The 18,854-nt window shown below is 40.8% G+C and overlaps 1 protein-coding gene and 1 long non-coding RNA gene across 4 annotated transcripts in view; both read left to right on the top strand.

The window, feature by feature from the left end:
* The first annotated feature begins 169 nt into the window (after window positions 1-169).
* On the top strand, window positions 170-12,730 carry LOC114566311 (uncharacterized). The gene is made up of 3 exons (XR_003694036.1): window positions 170-204; window positions 12,063-12,196; window positions 12,650-12,730. It is a non-coding gene; the product is annotated as an uncharacterized LOC114566311 (long non-coding RNA).
* Window positions 12,731-13,151: 421 nt separating this feature from the next.
* Window positions 13,152-18,854, top strand: part of cadm1a (cell adhesion molecule 1a) — a 411,265-nt gene continuing 405,562 nt past the window's right edge. For all 3 annotated transcript variants that reach the window (XM_028595123.1, XM_028595124.1, XM_028595122.1), the window contains exon 1: window positions 13,152-13,278. In XM_028595123.1, coding sequence (XP_028450924.1) covers window positions 13,206-13,278 — 73 coding nt within the window. In that variant the 5' untranslated portion in view covers window positions 13,152-13,205. The remainder of the gene's footprint in view (window positions 13,279-18,854) is intronic.

Below are 18,854 nucleotides of genomic sequence, written 5' to 3'. Positions count from 1 at the left end.
GAGGGTCTTAATTCATATTAATTAAAACCTCAAATGCCTTAACCAAACACATACAAATTATATACACACGGAAAACCCCCATGGCTTGTTTCTGTCTAATGATGTCAGTGATGACATCATCATTACCATAAATACACCATGCTGCTGGGTGGCTCCTCCCAAAACATTTCTGCACAGTGGACCAAACAAAAGAACAAAGAAAAGGTGAGTGTGAAGAACAAACAAGTAACTGTTCTAAATCTAACTGAAACTAAACAGTGGTTGTGTGTGAAATAAATACAATATAAAATTACTAGAGCAATGTGTAAAATAAGGACAAATGCACATAAGCACGAGGGACGAAGTGGTGAGTGCATCGCCCACTTTGTCACATCCACCATGAGCATTCCAGCATTTTGCAGAATTAGCTGAATTCAGTATTTGCTAGATTCTATTGTTGTCACAAACGGCTGCTAAAAATACTTCGGTAAAATGACGAAGGTTTGTGAAAAGTACACAAAGAGAACGATTTTGCCACAGTAACGAGAGAAAATGTAATTTGTTACCTTCGCCCGTGGTTTTTGCATACCAGTTGTGTTTCAATCACAGCAAATTATGTGTAAGTTTACATTTTTCAATGAATTTGCAAAGCACTCTAATCAATGTACACTGACAAGTGTTTTAAAAACACATTATTAAAGACATTAAAGACATTATGTGATGAATTAAATCAAGCATGAGTAGCTAAAGTGGTAGTGTTTCTGTTTCTTAATAACCACTATGGCACCATTATCTGTTCGTTGTCTAAGGAAACCAAACACCGATGAAGTCGTGCGTCAAGATATTTCCAGTGCAGCTTCAACATCAAAGGCAGAGGTCATACTCAAGTGTCAGGCCTTCAGTATCAAAGAGTTATAACTTCATTTTAGATTAAAATTTTTGCATTAACACGATCCGAGGGTGGATTTCCCTTTTTAAGTCTTTCAGTTCAGTTGGCAGCAGGTGGGTTGTCTCCTGTTACAGAGTTGGTAGGGAAGCAGCGCACCAGCTTTAGACAAAAAGAGGTAGAATATCACTCCATGGCACTATTTCACCCATATTTTTCTCCTTGTTTGGTTTGACAGATATAAAAAGCTAATAAAATGTTTCATTTGTCCATCGTGGGCAGAGTCATTTTCTCTTTAAAATTATTTAACATACTAAGTGCGAGGTAACACATTCTCACTCTCCAACCGCGTAAAATACGGACACTTGGTCATGTGCCTTTGGCATTTGTTATTCACGCTAAAAGTCTCCTTTATGGTGTGTGTCCATTGTCAGCGTCATTTTCCCGCTTCCCATTCATTTCTATGGTGGGGACTTTGGAGAAGTCGCCGCCTCTCAAAAGCTGACGAAAATCTTTTAAACTGACCTTTGTCAATCTGAAATGAGGACAGAATTAGCAATTGCTTAGCCTATTTCTTGCTTAAAATGTTTTCAGAAACAAGTTATCGGTGAACTATTTTCGTGAAATACGAGATCGTGATCCGACCACGCCGATTATGGGCGGTTTTGAAATTCGGGAGCAGCCAGCCCCACGTGACTCGTTCGTCCAATCAGCTGCAGCCATTGTGGTTGTGGGAGGGTGTAGACTGTTTTCTTTGCTTGACAACGGTCAGTGAAGAGAAACTGATGGCAAGCTCACTAGCATGTAATGCTGGGAAGCAGGGCAAGCCTATCTGTGAAAACAACGTGTATATAGACTCTTGACGTCACTTTTGACCCATTGGGTCGGGACGTACTGACTGACGTGCGGCACAAGAACGGACAGTTAGGTTTAGGAAAAGGGGGTTCGAGGGTGGGGTTATAAAATGTACGTTTCAGTGACACGCGGGACAAGAACGGGACACGAAAGTCCTGTGTTGTTTGACTCGTCCACCACCCCAACCAATAATTTTTTGATCATTTTGATCTTTCATACTACTCTCTACCGTTGTCTCTCTTAATACTACGTTATCTTAAAGCGCTACTGTTGAGCTGCTGCTCTGCCCGTTGCGTTCCATACATACACTGAAGGGGGCTTTTTGTGTCATATCTGACGCTGAGAGCCACTGCCCAAGCGTCGGTATTTTACGAGTTGGGCGTGAAAACGGGTTGGAAGTATTGACATGTACTGAGATAACTGTTCAAATAAACAAATAAACTAATCATCTACCGCCAACATTAAAACGTACAATGTATGCGTCAATGTCATTTTCTAGGGGTCTCTCAATCAAAAACGAAACAAAAAACAAAGGCGGAGCAACGCTGATTCTGATTCATGAGAAGATATTGGCTGCCTGATGATATACAGTATTCTTAAGTTAACCCAGTCTTGATGTATCATGTCATGTCATTATTGAGAAACTCACTTTTTCTTTTCGGAAAATAACTGTCACATCTGAGGATTAGCAGGCTTGGAAACAAAAGTGCAGAGTGGAGGCGAGGAGGCAGTGAGCCAGATTAGGTTTAATAAAATAAATAAAGGCTTAAAACAAAAAGGTGTCCCAAGGCAGGCAGGTAAATCCCGAAACAAGATAAATGGAAGATTCAAACAAAATCCAAAGCACACTGGGAAACCCAAAACCACTCGGAAGCAACGACGGACGGAGAGAAGCAGGGAATGCCGCACGGAAAGACGATGAAAGCACAGGGACTCACCGTGCGTTCATGGACATCGGAAAAACATTTTTCCGAGTGAAAACGTCACCATTAACGTCATTTCCTGTCGGAATCAGAGGTGGGAAACTCGGGCTAGATTTTGCTAACAGAGTTTCCCAGTTGGTGACGCGTTGTTGACAACTGACGTTTGATTTAGGCGACTTTGGTTCATTGAACATATTTCAATAACAACAAACTGTTTATTGTGGACAAACGCCTCTGCCAAGAAACATACACAGACATAACATGTTTCAAATTATTCATAAATAGGTCTATGTATAAAAAAACAAAAACAAAAAACACCTTATCTGTGTCCTTTCCCGTTGGTTGTCCTGCAGAGAACACAAACAAACACCTGTCCATGTGCTGTTTGTGTGCTCGCATAAGAAAACAGCAGCGAATCTTTTGTTATTCTGGCCACCATGTTTTCACACACCTGATGCTCTAGGCTACGGCCAACCTTTGTGGTAGTCATGCAATAAGTTGTGATGCCAAACCCCAATATATCAGAAGAAGAAGAACACGTATCCCGACCATGTGAACGCTGGACAAGTAGCCTCCAAGATGTTAATGGCTTTTTGAGCTAACGCACAGTCTATGAGCTAACGTTAGCAATCAAACAATCATAGCTAAAACGTTTTAGAAATGACTGCTGCTGCTGGCTACAAGTTAGCAATCAAACACAACAAAGGTTGTCACTTGAATGGCGTTTTGAGCTAACGTTAGCAATCTAACAATCATAGATAGCTAAAACGTTTTTGAAATGACTGCTAGCTACAAGTTAGCGATCAAACACAACAAAGGCTGTCACTTGACTGGCATTTTGAGCTAACGTTAGCAATCACACAATCATAGATAGCTAAAATGTTTTTGAAATGATTACCATCTTCTGTTATTGTATGTAAAGAGAAACGTTTATATTATGGATTTCACAAATTTCAGTAAGACACGTTATGCAGTAAACCATTTAAATCTGAGCACGCGCAACTTGCATCTGCACTCGACTCACATCGGGCAGTGACAACAGACACTACAAAGTAAAACAGGAAACTGAAGCATAAAACATACACACGGAAAGAACAAGAAAAATAAAAATGGAGAACATGGGTAACACACAACCATGAAACAAACAGGGAAACAACACAAACAGGAAATGAATAAACACAATGAAACAGGAAAAACTACAACTGAAAAACACAACCGTGACAATAACAGTATCATCATTAAACTGCAACAACAAGACAATCTTGAGATATTCTTTTATTTACTCATTGTGTGTTTGAGCGGCCGATGGGACAGTGAGCCAAAACCAGAATGATTCTCCCTCATAGTTACTGGCCCATGTTTTAATTAGGAGTGTAGCATAATGTATATCAAAATGAGCTGAAATTGGATTATGATAATTAGTAAATGCTATCAACTTGCTACCACACAGGTGGCGCTCAGCATGGAGCGTTACCAAATTGACAGTATAGACGTTTTCTGTGACAACAGGCACCTAACTGTGTCTATGACAGCTCTAACAGACTAATTTTTAAACTTTCCAGGTGCTCCAGTTTTGCTTCAATTTCTTCCCGAATTCCTATTATAAAGGTGATACAAATACAACTAAATGGTCAATAAATAAGACCTGAAATAGACACATCCTTGCCTTTTCACCTCAGCTGGGGACAAATCCCATATGCTTCCCAACACAACAGCTTCCTGGCTAATTGGTGAATGAATGATTGAATAATTGGGAAGAAGTGCAAATTAGAGTTCGAATCCATTCAGAGTTTAGCATATCTGTAGTTGTTTAAAAACAAATCCTTCTTTTAAAAGTAGACAGACATTATTTTAAAAGGAATTTTTCAAAGGCATGTACCGCCAAACCTTTCTGGCAATTTGCGGGGAATAGTGCCCTTTTTACCCTGTTCCCAAGCGTACATACATGCAATTACTTGAAATACTGCGAAATATCCATGAAACACACACACACACACACACACACACACACACACACACACACACACACACACACAACACCGTGGATGAAACAAAGCCAAAGGATAAATTGCACAAGAAAACTGCCTTAAGGGGTTCAACTCACATTTGGTTGACTGTCATGAATATTTATCATGTGGAGAATACAGGACTGTATATTTGCTTTTCAATAATATCCCACAAAATCTGAGCTCAACTTAATTTCAATAAACCTTAACATCAGGAAACATAGACACATAAGGAGAAACCCCTAAATTACCTTAATCATGTAGCCACTTCAAGGAATATAGACTTGTATATAAAGACTTCATTAATTATTGAAGATATGTTTTCATTCATATCAGTAGGCACACTGGCATCATCCCAGATAATGATGAAAGAGGAGAGTGGTGCTCGGAACCTCACACCACCCCTGGCTCTTTTGGGGAGGAGGTGACTATTGCTTGGCTTGTCAGCCTGCAATCCTGCCAAGCTCTTGACAGACCAAAGGTATGGACGGTTCACAAACAGAATGGTTAAATCCGGCCCGCATCAAAGGCCTGAATAGGAAATCACAATCAAGTGGAGAGAATGTCAATGAACTGCATTATCTACAGCGATTGGAGTAGACAGCATTAGAAGGTTCTGAAAAAGCAAAGGCAGTAGTTTATGTTACTTTTACGTAAAAAAAACAAATAGATTTGTTTCTCATCTCATCAGGTATTGCAATTTCTTGAATCTTTTCATCCATTTGATTTGCTTTGCCCTTATTATACTGTATGCGCTGTGTGGTTGTGTCAGTACTCTTTCCTTCAAAGACAGTCCGTGATGTCCAAACAGCCTGATTGAAGCAGCAAAAACTCACGTATATCAACTCAAAGTTTCAGAAAGTCCGGCCCGGTTTGGGTATCCATCCTCTAATCCATGGCACTGTGGACATTTAAATAGCCGTGAACTTGTTTTTGGGTGTTGTCAGTGTTTTTGTCTTAGAACTTTGACCCTTTCACTTTGTTTTCACCTCATAGTTAATTATAACAATTCTGGTCGCCTAAACATTTTTTTGTTCAGCATTCGGTTGTACTAAAAAGTACTCTAAGGATTTGGCTCTACACTCAGTTTTTAACCTTTTTCGCTAGCTAAAATTAGCATCCCAATTAATATCACAGGTAATGTGAATTACAGATGCCCCCTTGCTAACCAAGCTAGCATTAGTGGTAGCTGATAACTCCTCCTTCTCGTCCAAATATGGCTCCACATGGCGACAGCCAAAATGCCAAAACTCTTAGATTCAAAACGTTAGTCCACAAACTAATGGGTGACGTCATGGTGGCTACTTCCATTTCTTTTATGGATCAACGTCATTACTTGTGTGTGAGTGAGTGGTCAAGTCGGTGATTTTTGTCGTTATTATAAAACATGTAGCCTACTCAACACGCTGGTCTTTGATAAGGTCGACAACTCCATCAAATCCATGCAAAGCGTGATACAGGTAACTAGAGAATGTTAGTAGTGGAATGCTTGTAGTTCAATGCTATTCATCTCCAGACATCACCTGACGAATAACTCCTGTGCGGTCGCGTTAATGTAAAACAGTCAACAATCCGTCATGATGCTGACTATTAGATTCCCTTTCGCCCCTATATATATGTGATTTTTTCTCATCGCAAAATGATCCTAGAGGATGCCGGTAACATTTCCATATAAATATCAATTGACCCTGTGTTTACCTTCTTCACTGAGACGGATGAAAATGAGAAAGACTCCGTCAATCTCTGTGAAGGGAAGATATACAGCACAGGATGAGGAGACAAAGAGAAAGAGAGAAGGTGATAGAGATGAAAGAGGAAGAGCAGATACTGCCCTCTGTGCCCAGGATAGGATAAGCCTGATGTTCCTGTGCTGTTAAACACAAACAAATACTGATCTGATCCTATTCAAAAAGTGTAATTACCACATATATAGTATTGTATGAATACATTATTGTATAACACACATTTTTGCTTAAATATATGCACTGTTTGAATCCTATAATTCAAATCCAAAATGATGCAAACTCAAACACAAAGATGAAATAAAGAAGGTGTGTTACATTTGACGTCATTATTCTTAATACAATTTGGCAGGACAGACAAGTGAGGAGTCACGGAGAAAGGCAGTGAATACAGAACAAAAGATAGCAGTCGGAGAGAGAAAAGAACAGAAAGAATGTAACGTTGAAGACACGAAGATCTGAGAGTGCTTCTTAAGAAAATTGTTTCCACAGTCATACATTCAGTCACTTAAATGGTAGAAACTACAGAGCATATTTTCTGGAGCACTGAGATCTAATGAGAACATAAATCAGTTTCAACAAATGAGAAAAGTCCCAGTTTTATAGGGTTATAAATGTGTACCGGGGCTTTAACACAGCCTCACAAGACAGCCCATTTCCTCTTCGCTCTCTACTTCTCTCCTTCAGTTGGATCAATTACTTACTTCGTCCTGCCAATATTTTGAACCTTGACAAAATGAAAAAGTACAATTATCATCAGCAAACTGTATTAACTTGCTGAAATATTGTTTGAATGTTCAGTTTTGGTTTATATTTTGTTACATTTCACATTCTCTCTCATAAATCTCCTGCTGTCTGTCAGCTGTCTGTCTCAGAGCAGTTAGTTCTGCTGTACTGTGCCATTTACCTGACAATTACCTGCTCCCCGTCAGATTAAACAATGCAGGCTTCTTTGTCTCACAATGTATCTACAAACTAGAGCTGCGCACCAACTTTACAAAAATAGTGAGGCTAACTTGCGATATTATCAATAAGCACACATATATGTAATCCTGCTACAAAGTGAATCAAAGTGTGGATCACAATGGCAACAAAGCCCCACACTTTAACTGCTACACTCTGCATTGTCGACAGCTGCAAGATAATGTTGTGCGCACCTTTTGTGTGCACCTGGCTACTTCAGCATGAAATGGCTTATTGTGGCATGGAAGCATCTTTCTTCAGGTTCTTTGGCTATTACCATCTGTGCACACCGCATTTAGAATTGCATCGTAGTGGGGTTACATCTTAAAGGAAGGCTGCTCAACTCCCTTATAGCCCGAGTTGATGGGCTGAATGGGATATGGAAACGCTGTTGCCAAATAAGTTCTGACATAGCGAGCAATCAACTCACAACCTGAGTCTCATGCCTTGGGTTCACCCCATTGGCCTATGCCCATCATTGTTCCCCATTTCAACATCTGTTCATCCCCTCATGCTTAGCGCTCATTTCTTCCCACCTCTTGACCCTCATCCCTCTTTCACAGACTCTTATTCACCACCCGCAGCCTTAACTGTCCTTATACCAACAATTAACAGATTTGCATACACAAGTGGCACAGCCTTTGTTCGTGCAAGTACTTCATATAAAATGCTGCTGTGCAAATATTGCAGCAAATAAGAATGTTCCATTTTGTGGCTTCAAATCAAACCCACACCTCCCTTTTGAAGTGTGTTAAATCATCACGGGCTCACACCACGATATTTATCGACTCTCATCATCCATCATGTAATCCCTTTTGGCCTCAGATCACAAGACGGTGGTTACCTTACTTCCCACAGAATCCAAAACTCTGCAGGCAGCAGAGGGTTTTCTCTTTCAGGGATCAACCTCCTCGCCTTGCGATAAAGGAAACAATGACCGTGTAAACCTTCAAATTGAAACTCATAGCCTATCTATTCTCATTGTCATATGACCGACACTAGCACCGTCTAGCTTATTAGAGGCCGTCTCTACTCATACCCCAGCCTAGATGGCTGTAATACAGAAACAGGCCAGTGGGAACCCAGAATACCTCTTACATTCCAGCCTGGTCTCACAGAATTCCGTGAAATTATCACGACTTGTTAACAGCGCATTACGTGGTGGTGGCACGGAATGTGTGAAAAATCCGTGTGGCCACCACGGAAAACGGTGCCAATGTAAAGTCGATGAAAAGATGACGTAGCACTAAGAGCGACTACGGTAGTGAGTAGTATGTAAGGCCGAAATTCCACATAGGGAGGGTGGTTGGGGTGGTGGATGGGTCAAACAACACAGGACTTTCACCCAGGAGACCGAGGTTTGTGTCCCACATGTCAAGTTTCCTAAAGTTGCTTTCTTTTTTTCCGTCCCGTTCTTCTCGCGTGTCACGGAACCGTAAGCCCACCCATGACCTTTTCCTTAACTTAAGGGCCCATCACGGAATTTTCGGCGATCCGTGTTCATTTCACGGAATTCTTCCGTGGGCCCATCACGGAATGTTTTGCGATTCCGTGAAACTGCCACAACCTGATCTGTGAGATCAGGTTGTACATTCCTAGTTGCTGCACCACCACACTCAGTTGGCCTGCTATCTGCCGTGTGTGTGTGGCTGTTTATCATTTCTGTCTGTAGGACACTGGCCTGATGTAGTGCTTCTACCTGGTAGTAGTTGAATATGAATCTACTTCTGAAGACGCTGATCCTGGCTAACAATCCACCACACTACGTTGGTCTGAGTCGTATGCGTTTGCTGTCCATTTGACTGTTTTGTCTGCATCTACTGTGCCCTTCCGGGTAGAGATTGCTGAGCAGATGAATGTGTGATGGGGAGCAACTAGTGCAAATCCAGCTTCACACAATCTCAGCCTGAATTACACTCACTCTTTCAGTCTGGAGAAGGAGACCAGTCATCAGCACAGCCTGGATTGCCAAACAGCTCAATCCAAAATGTCTTTCACACTGCAAACTTCCGCAGAAATACAGGCCATAGCTTTGCAGGCTGCTGTTAAATAGCAGTATGCAGGTGAGGGCTCAGCTGACTACAAAGTTGTCCATCAATATACATTTATTTTTTCAACAGAAATGACTGCTTTCCTTTTTATATCAAGAAACCGTTTTGAAACATTTAGCATCTTCTCAGGATCTCTCATGGACATTGATCGCAGAGGCTGAATGGCATTCCTCGTAGTTCCTGTCCTTTATTTTGGACCAGTTTGTTTGGCTAGTAATTTGGCAGATTTTGACCAGTTAAGTTTTATTTTTTTGTTTATTAGGTTTGGTTTGTTGGCCTATACGATTTACATGGTAGAATACTAATTAACAGTTGAGACATTTTACTCTGAACCAAAGTGTTAGAGCAATATACATTGCAATTTAAAGTTAACAAGGCTAAAAATAAAGTTGGATAAAGCTTTGATTATCTTCAGGAGAAATCCCCTTAGCAACAAAGGTAATAGCATACACCAAGGAGAATAAAAGTTAACATAAACATAGAGTTAGTAAAAAAAAAAAACAAGATGGTTACATTAACACACTGCAGCTTGCATTTCAGATACACCATGAGAGGAGGGACAGTGGATTATATATGGATGCAGTTTTATTTTACAGTATCTACTGGTCATTTGCATATAAGCCCTACAGTAGTAGCATGTTTTCATAATGTTACCAGACACAGTATGTATGTAGCCAAACTAAGTACACATATTATGTTAGAATAACATAACAAAGCATTGTCAAAGGTAATATGTAATACTGACAGCTAATACAAAACTGGAGAGAGTTGTCTCCTCCGCCCCCTCCTCCCCAGAGTCGAAGTTCACGGAGGTTGCCAAGCTGAGACCGCAGCATCCACAACAATGTTGCTAGACGCTTGTCTCACATAGCCAGACATTACTCCACAGCACAGCGGAGTAGCTAACGTTAGATGCTGGCTATATTGGCAGTCATAAAAGCCCATGCTCACGGGGAGCTCTGTACCCAACTGACAGCAGTGTTTCCTCCTATGTTGATTTTGTAGTGGCGGCCCACCATGGCAAAATTCCTACCGCCACGGTATCAGAAATAGGGCTGTACAAAAAATTTAACTATCCTGCTGACATAATGCACCCCCCACATTGCAATTTAACAATAAGTAGAACTATTCAGAGGTTACTGGGCCCAGTTTAACTCCACATACTGTTGTGTTGATGTAGTTTATCGTCAAAACGTTCGCTTTCTTCCGAGTCGACTACTATATACTACCACCAGCTCCACCAAAAAAATCACCACGTGGGTCCGTTCTAAGTGTAGGTTGTTCGGACAGACTTGCCCCCACTGCTTAAAAAAAAAATCCTAAAGGAAACACTGGACACACATACTTTTTCAGCTTAGAATTACGGTAGGAACCGCTAAAAACACAACAACCTCGCCGTCCTCTCCACCCGACGGACAGGCACACTTCCTCGGCTTAGAAATACAGTGAGAACCACTAAAAATAACACTACCATGCCGTCCTCTCCACCTGACTGAATACACTTTATTGGCATAGAATTACGGCAACAATAGCTTAAAACACTGCAAACTCAAGGTCCTCTGTTCCCGATTTACAGCCTCCCTCTATTGACTTAAAATAACTCACCGTTGTCGGCTATGGCCGCTGAACAGGCTACACGTTGTAAACCGCCGTGGCCCGCTTGCCTGGTCCTCCGGTAATGTTAGCAGGGTTAGCATGGACCAGTCGGGATCACTTTACTGGCTGTGTCCCAATTGTTATTTGCGAGTGTTGAAATGACATAAAATGCCCGTCCCTTGTAGCCGTGATAAATTAGCCTGAAACTAATGCTTACCTGTTCAGGAGTAAATTGGCCAACTCGGCCTCCTTTTAGGCTCTAAGCTGGCTCCATCTTTCAAATACATCTCCAATATTTACCCAGAGTTTGTTACGTCTCTGGTCACGCAACTGTTTGAAACATGCTGTTGTTTTTAGGTCGGGTAGAATCTATCTCCGTTGATCCCATTTGTTTGCTGCTTTCATGGCTGTACTAACGTTACAGCTGTAGCGCGCTGGGTTTACGTTTTTACAGGTATATGTATATCTGGCAACCCGGCCTGGCTGTCAAACTGGGCCGTTGATAATAACACACAGGCCAAAACACAAACAGAAATTCTGTCACGGAATAGAAATTTCAAAAGGAGAAAATACTGGCATTAGCATTGTTGTCAGAAAAGATAGTATTTCAACTTAACATGTATCCTTAATATCTAATGATGCATCGGGGTCATTTTTGGATTTATTACAGTAAATATGTTATATATTGGATCTAAGCCTCATCCCCAATGAATGAAGAGTTCCCATTTGGTCAGTAGAGTATGCCAGCTTTTTTTAATCTTTTAATTCCTTTTGGGGCCAATCAGTCGAGATCAGTCTGAACTGTGGAATTCAGCAGTGAAAAGAATCATATACCCTCACTTTAAAAATCAGGTTAGGCTTGTCAGCATAGCTGGACCAAGATTGTAGCAAATAAGCAGCTGCTTACATAATTTGGGGTTGATTTACCCTCAATGTAATTATTATGATTATGTCAAATATAACTCACTTGTTTAGATCAAACAAAAAGCTAATCAAACTACTTAAATGGAACAAAAAACCATGTGAAGGTTCTGATCTGTTCCTGTTTTTTTTCTCTCCAGCTATAGGCTGTGGCCCATTGTGTCTCAAGCGAAGATGGAGATGATCATTCATGCATTCATTTCACCCTCACTCTCCAACCACACAAAGCATGGTGATTGTGAGGGACCAAGCAGTATGGCACAAGGAGTCCCAGGTAAGTCTCAAAAAGAAGGGTATTACTTACACAAAAAATAGCAAATCAAACTGTTAACAAACCCATGAAGATAAAGGTTTGGGCCCATAAAAGAGGTCACATAAACAGAACATAACTAAACCCCTTACAAAACAAACTCAACATACAACTGACTTAAGAAAGAAGAAACAAAGGTGACATACTGGTTGATCAGACCAGGTTTTACACAAAGGGGAAGCTAACACTAAAACATTACTAGCTATAGTGTGTAGTTTATGTCTGCCCCATGAGGAATTCTAAGTAATAACAACAGCAATACAAATAACAATACAATTTTCAATTTTCAAATATTCCAAAAAACTTACTTAACATTAACCAAAACAAACCTACTTAATAAAATAATTCAAGCAAAAAGTAATCTAAAGAAAGAATGAAGCTCCCCCATAAGCAGCACTATTATTTATTTCCTTTCAGAGAGTGAACGAGACCGACACCAGACCAGCTCCCGCCCAGCTGACCAGCTCCCCAGGTCTCCCAAGGACTCACTGGTCCCGGTCAAACCAGTCCCCCTTGCTGGTTTTCTCCTTAATCAGGGAAGTCCAGGCAAGAATCAATTGAGGGTGGGGGGGCCCCTGGGGGACTCAAAAATACTATGGCCGGCCCTGCTAATCTAAAATATTGCACACTGTAAGCGTAAGTGGTTAATGATCAATACAGTTTTTTTTTTAAAAGAAAGTTTCATCACAATCCGTTCAGTCTTAAGAGAGGCAAGAGAATAACAGGACCAGAACAACATACAGCTTTAAAAGCATTGGTTATTTCCCCTTCTGAGTAAATTCAAACGAGTCGTGGAATACAAGACACATTGATTAAGTAACACGATTTATAATTATTTTTTTTTTTTTTAAAAGCTGCGAATTAAATGAATATGGTAAATAGTACCCTCCCTTTCTCGCATCTCATTAACTGAGTCCCGTCGTAGCTCTAGGTGAAGCTGCCTCTCTCTGCCATACAGAAGCAGGTGTCCAACATGGCGATCACTGGCAGCGGCTCTCTCGCGACTATTCTCTTTTTATTCATGTTTCAAGCGGCTCTTCTTAAAGGTAGGACTTTTCCTTTGATGTCTAAATGGAGTACACACTTTCCTCTCATGTTCCCATGGATGTAGATGGAGGAGTGTGATTTGTATCAGCGTAGGCTACTGGGCAATTTTTGAACGTGCGCGGCGGAGCATTTGGATGTATGATGTTGTTGAGCAAGTAAGAAAACATAACTGTCCATAAAGTTGAAATACAGAATACAATGAGCAGATTTATGTCTGCCGTGTGTAGTAACAGATACGCTGCCTAGGAATACATCACTTTGGTCAGCTCACCATTATAAATCGCTTTTGCCGCTACACAGCTGGCAACTCTTTAATGTGGCCAAATGTTGTTGTGAAAAGACACATAGCGTGGTCTTTTGGCGCTCAAAGGGCACCGAGAGATACATTGGCATGCTTAAATGTTTGGTCATTTAGCTAGCTTGGTTACTTTAGTGGCATATTGTTTACAACGGAGCCTGGACTGCTGTAAATCACAGAAAACAGCGGTGCGTTAAAGTGGAATATGCAGCAGCCCTGCCAACGTGCAGTTTGAGGAAACGCTACAGCAAACTCCATTCAAAGCTCTAATAATTTAATTGAACGTCCTTCAGTCACAGATTTATACACAATAGAACGTGACTCACAACGTATCGATAATGCTGTGGCGTTTTGATAAATTCGGCGTCAAGGTAACTCTCGAATAAGCAGTTATTTTCCATTTAAACTTCTTTTTTTAGAATTCGTTCACTATCGGCCACCCCGCTGGATTTCGGTGGTTTGACTCCAAACGACGTGCGAACCTTTTTTTAGAAAAGTTGTCATTTTAGTGAAACATGTGACACTCTGTGTTTTGGATGTATGCCGAAGTGAAAAGCATGTTAGAGTGGTCCACACTCGGTGTTCTGTTACCTCCTAATACGTATGTACTCTTGCGGGTAAACAAGAGAAGATGAATTTGCCTGAGTTTCCAACAGCGTTCCGGGCTGTGTTTTCGTGATATCGGGACTGGATTCGCATTAGCATCGTACATTGAAACATCAAAGGTTCGTGCGGGTGTAGTGATCTGAGCCCGATGCTTTTAGGAAGCGAATAGGTTACAGATAAAGCTCGTGATGGTGAAAACTGCGACATGAATTGTATGCGCTTTTTTGGCATTTAAACGATTTGTGGCTTGAGTGATATAAATTTGCGAGTTGGTGGGCTGCGGAACACGTTCATTTACCAGACTAAGACGGGATAAAGTATTGTGTTAACGTGTGTTGTAGCCTACGAAGTCAGCGTAGGTCGTGCCCTAGTGAGGGATGCACATTCGGTTTGGGGTTATTTATCTTTGCGCATTGATATGATGAAGACGTACCATATAGTGCAATTCTAGTAACGTTAGTCGGGTGCAACGCACCCCTATACAAACTATAAACCCGTTCAAATAGGTTACACAATTATATAACTGGCTAAACTAAGGCTTTGTGCTGAATTTCAGCACAGTTGCTGTGCCGTTTCATCCTCCCGTTATATCACGTCAAGTGCAGTTCTGTCATGAATGATTACGAACAAAGTTATCAAGCTGCTCTCCATAAGAATATACAGCTTTTCATGCTGAGGTCGAGCCTCTAATGGTGAGAGAAACAGGGAGGCAAATGTCGCCGTTTGTCACAGTGTGGATTACCCACCAGACTTTAATCCATTACAACGTTTATCCATTAAAATGGACGCACGCTGATTTTTTTTTTTTTTTTTTTTTTTTTTTCAAGCGACAAGTAATTTGAACAGTCCTATAAAGCAAATAAAACTAGACAAGGTTCTTGTTGATCTTTGGTCAGTGGGCAGTGCTGCTGTACATTCGTGGAAATGGCTCCGCTGATTTCAAACAAAGCTCAGGCCGTGCTTGCACAAACTACATCAATTATTTACCTCCACACAGGATCACATTGTGCTAAGCATTGCAGGATGTGTGTGTTTTTTTTCTTTTTTTTCTCTCCACTCAATGCAAATAAATGGAAGTTGGTGAGGGGAATTGCTTTGCAGTCAGAGAGAAGGCTGCATTAATTAATTTCACCCTGACTATAAGTTCCATTTTGGCACACAGGCTCGCCTCATACGGTTATCAAATCACACCAAGTGCTCCAAGTGAAATAGATTTATGAGAAAGCATTCACAGTTCACTGCGTTCGACTGCCGTGGCTCTTGTTTCAGATGACTCTCTAGAGACAACTATCATCCTTTGGAAATAAACTAATAACATTATTAGTTTTATATGATTTGTCAGTCATTTGTCTCTACATGCAGAATATATACAAGCCTTTTCAGCTGACTCAAACAGGAAGTAGGGAGTTACCGGGCATATGTCTTAAACAGTGCACGTATTTCACACAATCCTTGTATATTTCAATAAATAGCAATTGACTTAGGTGATGTTAATATTTCTTTAAAGGTAAGGGGCTCTACCTGGCCGCCGCTATTTTTAAACATCAAAGGAAAATATAATTTCATTATGGTAAGAGAGAACCTGCACTGTAAAACACATTGTTACCAAAAGTACCAATATAAGCACACACATGTTGCCTCATAAAGTTTGTATATTTAGTATCTTAAGTCTGCACAGAATAGTAATAGTCTGATGGCAGTCATTAGTTTGACTTCTACAAATAATTTGGCTTTGAATTGGTTGTGACGGTGACATTTCACATTTAGATTCTCTGCCTAAATTCACTAGCCTGGGAACAACCTGACGAACTTCTGGCAAATTTGAAATTTGATCTGCAAGTCAGTCTGACCAAGAGCCCATTCAATCCCATTTCCAAATCGAGGCACCGATCACAACCGTTGAGGCGGGCTTTACACGATGACAATAGCGCAGCGACGGCGAGCAGCTTTTTGTTTAAATTCAACATAACGGCCACCGAAACGCAGCAACCCGTTGATGCTGCTGTCGCTGCTACATCACCCGGATCGTTGGTCTGATTGGTTGAAGGACTATCCAAATGGTCTGATTGGTTGAAGGACTATCCAAATGCTCCCAGAGGCATTTGAGCGGCGTCCGTTGGTGACGCCCCTTTGGAAATGCGCTGTGAATGAAGCTTTCCCTGACCCACTCTCAGTTACAACTGAGAAGGGTCTGGTGTCAATCAGGCTATAACTTCACTATTTTTAATGAATTCTTGGATTACGGAATTGTACATTTCAATCAAGTTTATTTAAAATGTAGTTGTTTTGTTTGTTGTAGTAGTAGTAGTAGTAGTAGTAGTAGTAGTAGTAGTAGTAGTAGTAGTAGTAGTAGGAGGGCACTTTTCTGTTTAGGTTGTTGTTCATAAAATGTATTTAGTTAAAGATGGAAGAATAATCCCAAATAATGAATAACTAATAAGAGTGCAATCCTATAGTGGTTGCAAGTACCATGCAGGCATATCTTGAATCCTGTAAATTATGAATGCTGTAATATAATTGAAATGTATGTCATTTAGTCATCTTTATGCAATTCCATTATGGTTCTGCATTCAAATATTTAGTAAATCCAATTGTAATGCAGATTATACAGAGCAGGAGCATGGTACTTTACAGGTATTACTAAAGGGTGCTAACGCAGCACACTCTGACCACAAGCTTACTGAGACTCCAATCCATCAGTTTTACTGAGAAGCATTTTTGCTTCAATTCTTCTTTTTTTTTCCAAGTTAAGTAACTGTGACAGTGCAAGTGTCAGCAGGGGCTGTATGTGTTTGAATGCAGGGGAAATGTTACATATGACAAGTTAATAAATGTAGGTATGGTAAGTGTATGACTTAAACATTATCTTTTAGTTCTTTTCTCGGTTTACATGGTTCCTGTGAGTTTGATCTTGGATACTGGTTATGTTTCATATGTACTGTACGTCTCATGAAGTTGCAGTGGCTAGATTTAAGCTTTGCCAAAGACTCCAACATATTTCCATTGGCCAACACATTCTCACTCCCATCGCGTAAAAAAAAGGACAATTGGTCAGGTGCCTTTGGCGTTGTTATTGTTGCTAAAAGTCTCCTTTAGTCGGATCTAAACACGCTTTATCTAAACGCGCTTGGGCGGGACTATTGGTGTCACTTTGGTTTAGGAAAAGATTGGGGGTGGGCTAATATAATGTACGTTTCTTTGACACGTGGGACAAGAACGGGACAGTTGGGTTTAGGTAAAGAAGAACAGTACAGTTGGGTTTAGGAAAAGAAAAACAGGACAGTTGGGTTTAGGAAAAGAAAAACAGGACAGTTGGGTTTAGGAAAAGAAAAACAGGACAGTTGGGTTTAGGAAAAGAAGAACGGTACAGTTGGGTTTAGGAAAAGAAGAACGGGACAGTTGGGTTTAGGTAAAGAAGAACGGTACAGTGGGGTTTAGGAAAAGAACAACGGTACAGTTGGGTTTAGGAAAAGAAGAACGGGACAGTTGGGTTTAGGTAAAGAACAACGGTACAGTTGGGTTTAGGTAAAGAAGAACGGGACAGTTGGGTTTAGGTAAAGAACAACGGTACAGTTGGGTTTAGGAAAAGAAGAACGGGACAGTTGGGTTTAGGTAAAGAACAACGGTACAGTTGGGTTTAGGTAAAGACGAACGGGACAGTTGGGTTTAGGAAAAGAAGAACGGGACAGTTGGGTTTAGGTAAAGAAGAACGGGACAGTTGGGTTTAGGAAAAGAAGAACGGGACAGTTGGGTTTAGGTAAAGAATAATGGGACAGTTGGGTTTAGGAAAAGAAGAACTGGACAGTTGGGTTTAGGTAAAGAAGAACGGTACAGTTGGGTTTAGGTAAAGAAGAACTGGACAGTTGGGTTTAGGAAAAGAAGAACTGGACAGTTGGGTTTAGGTAAAGAAGAACGGGACATTTGGGTTTAGGTAAAGAAGAACGGGACAGTTGGGTTTAGGTAAAGAAGAACGGGACAGTTGGGTTTAGGAAAAGAAGAACGGGACAGTTGGGTTTAGGTAAAGAAGAACGGGACAGTTGGGTTTAGGAAAAGTGACATGCGGGACATTCACCCCTGTGTTGTTTGACCCATCCACCACCTCAACCAGCCTCCGTACGCTGAATTTCGGTCTTTCCTACTACTCCCTAGTGTTGTTTCTCTTAATACTACATCATCTTCAAGCGCCGCGTAGCTGCTGCTCTGCCCGGGGCGTTCTACACACGCTGAAGGGTGTTTTTTGCGTCGTATCTGACGCTGACAGCCACTGACCAAGCGTCCGTATTTCACGAGTTTGGAGTGAGAACGGGTTGTCCATGGGCATTCTGAAATTTTAGATTGCTTGTTTTCAGCGTACAAATAATCACTATTCCGTCAGACAGTGGACCGGAGTAAAATTAGATCACTTTGGAACTTTTAACTTTTTTTGTGGTATGGAGTTACTCTGTCTACTTCCGGCATTGTCAAATCTTTGTTGACTGAGATACAGCATACTGTACAGAATGAGTCGTCAACTTTTTTTTTTATTTTTTTTATATGCAGTATAAAGCCTGGAATATTGCATAACTGCAGGCATTATTTTCGTTAGTGGTTATTGGCCTGAGTTCACAGTTTACTCTTTTTTTAATTTGATGTCTGATGATTACTGAAGTATGTAAACTGAAGGGTGCATGG

The sequence above is a fragment of the Perca flavescens genome, chromosome 13, assembly GCF_004354835.1.
Source record: "Perca flavescens isolate YP-PL-M2 chromosome 13, PFLA_1.0, whole genome shotgun sequence".
In the NCBI taxonomy this organism is placed as follows: Eukaryota; Metazoa; Chordata; class Actinopteri; order Perciformes; family Percidae; genus Perca; species Perca flavescens.
This window is presented reverse-complemented; position numbering and strand designations above follow the sequence as displayed.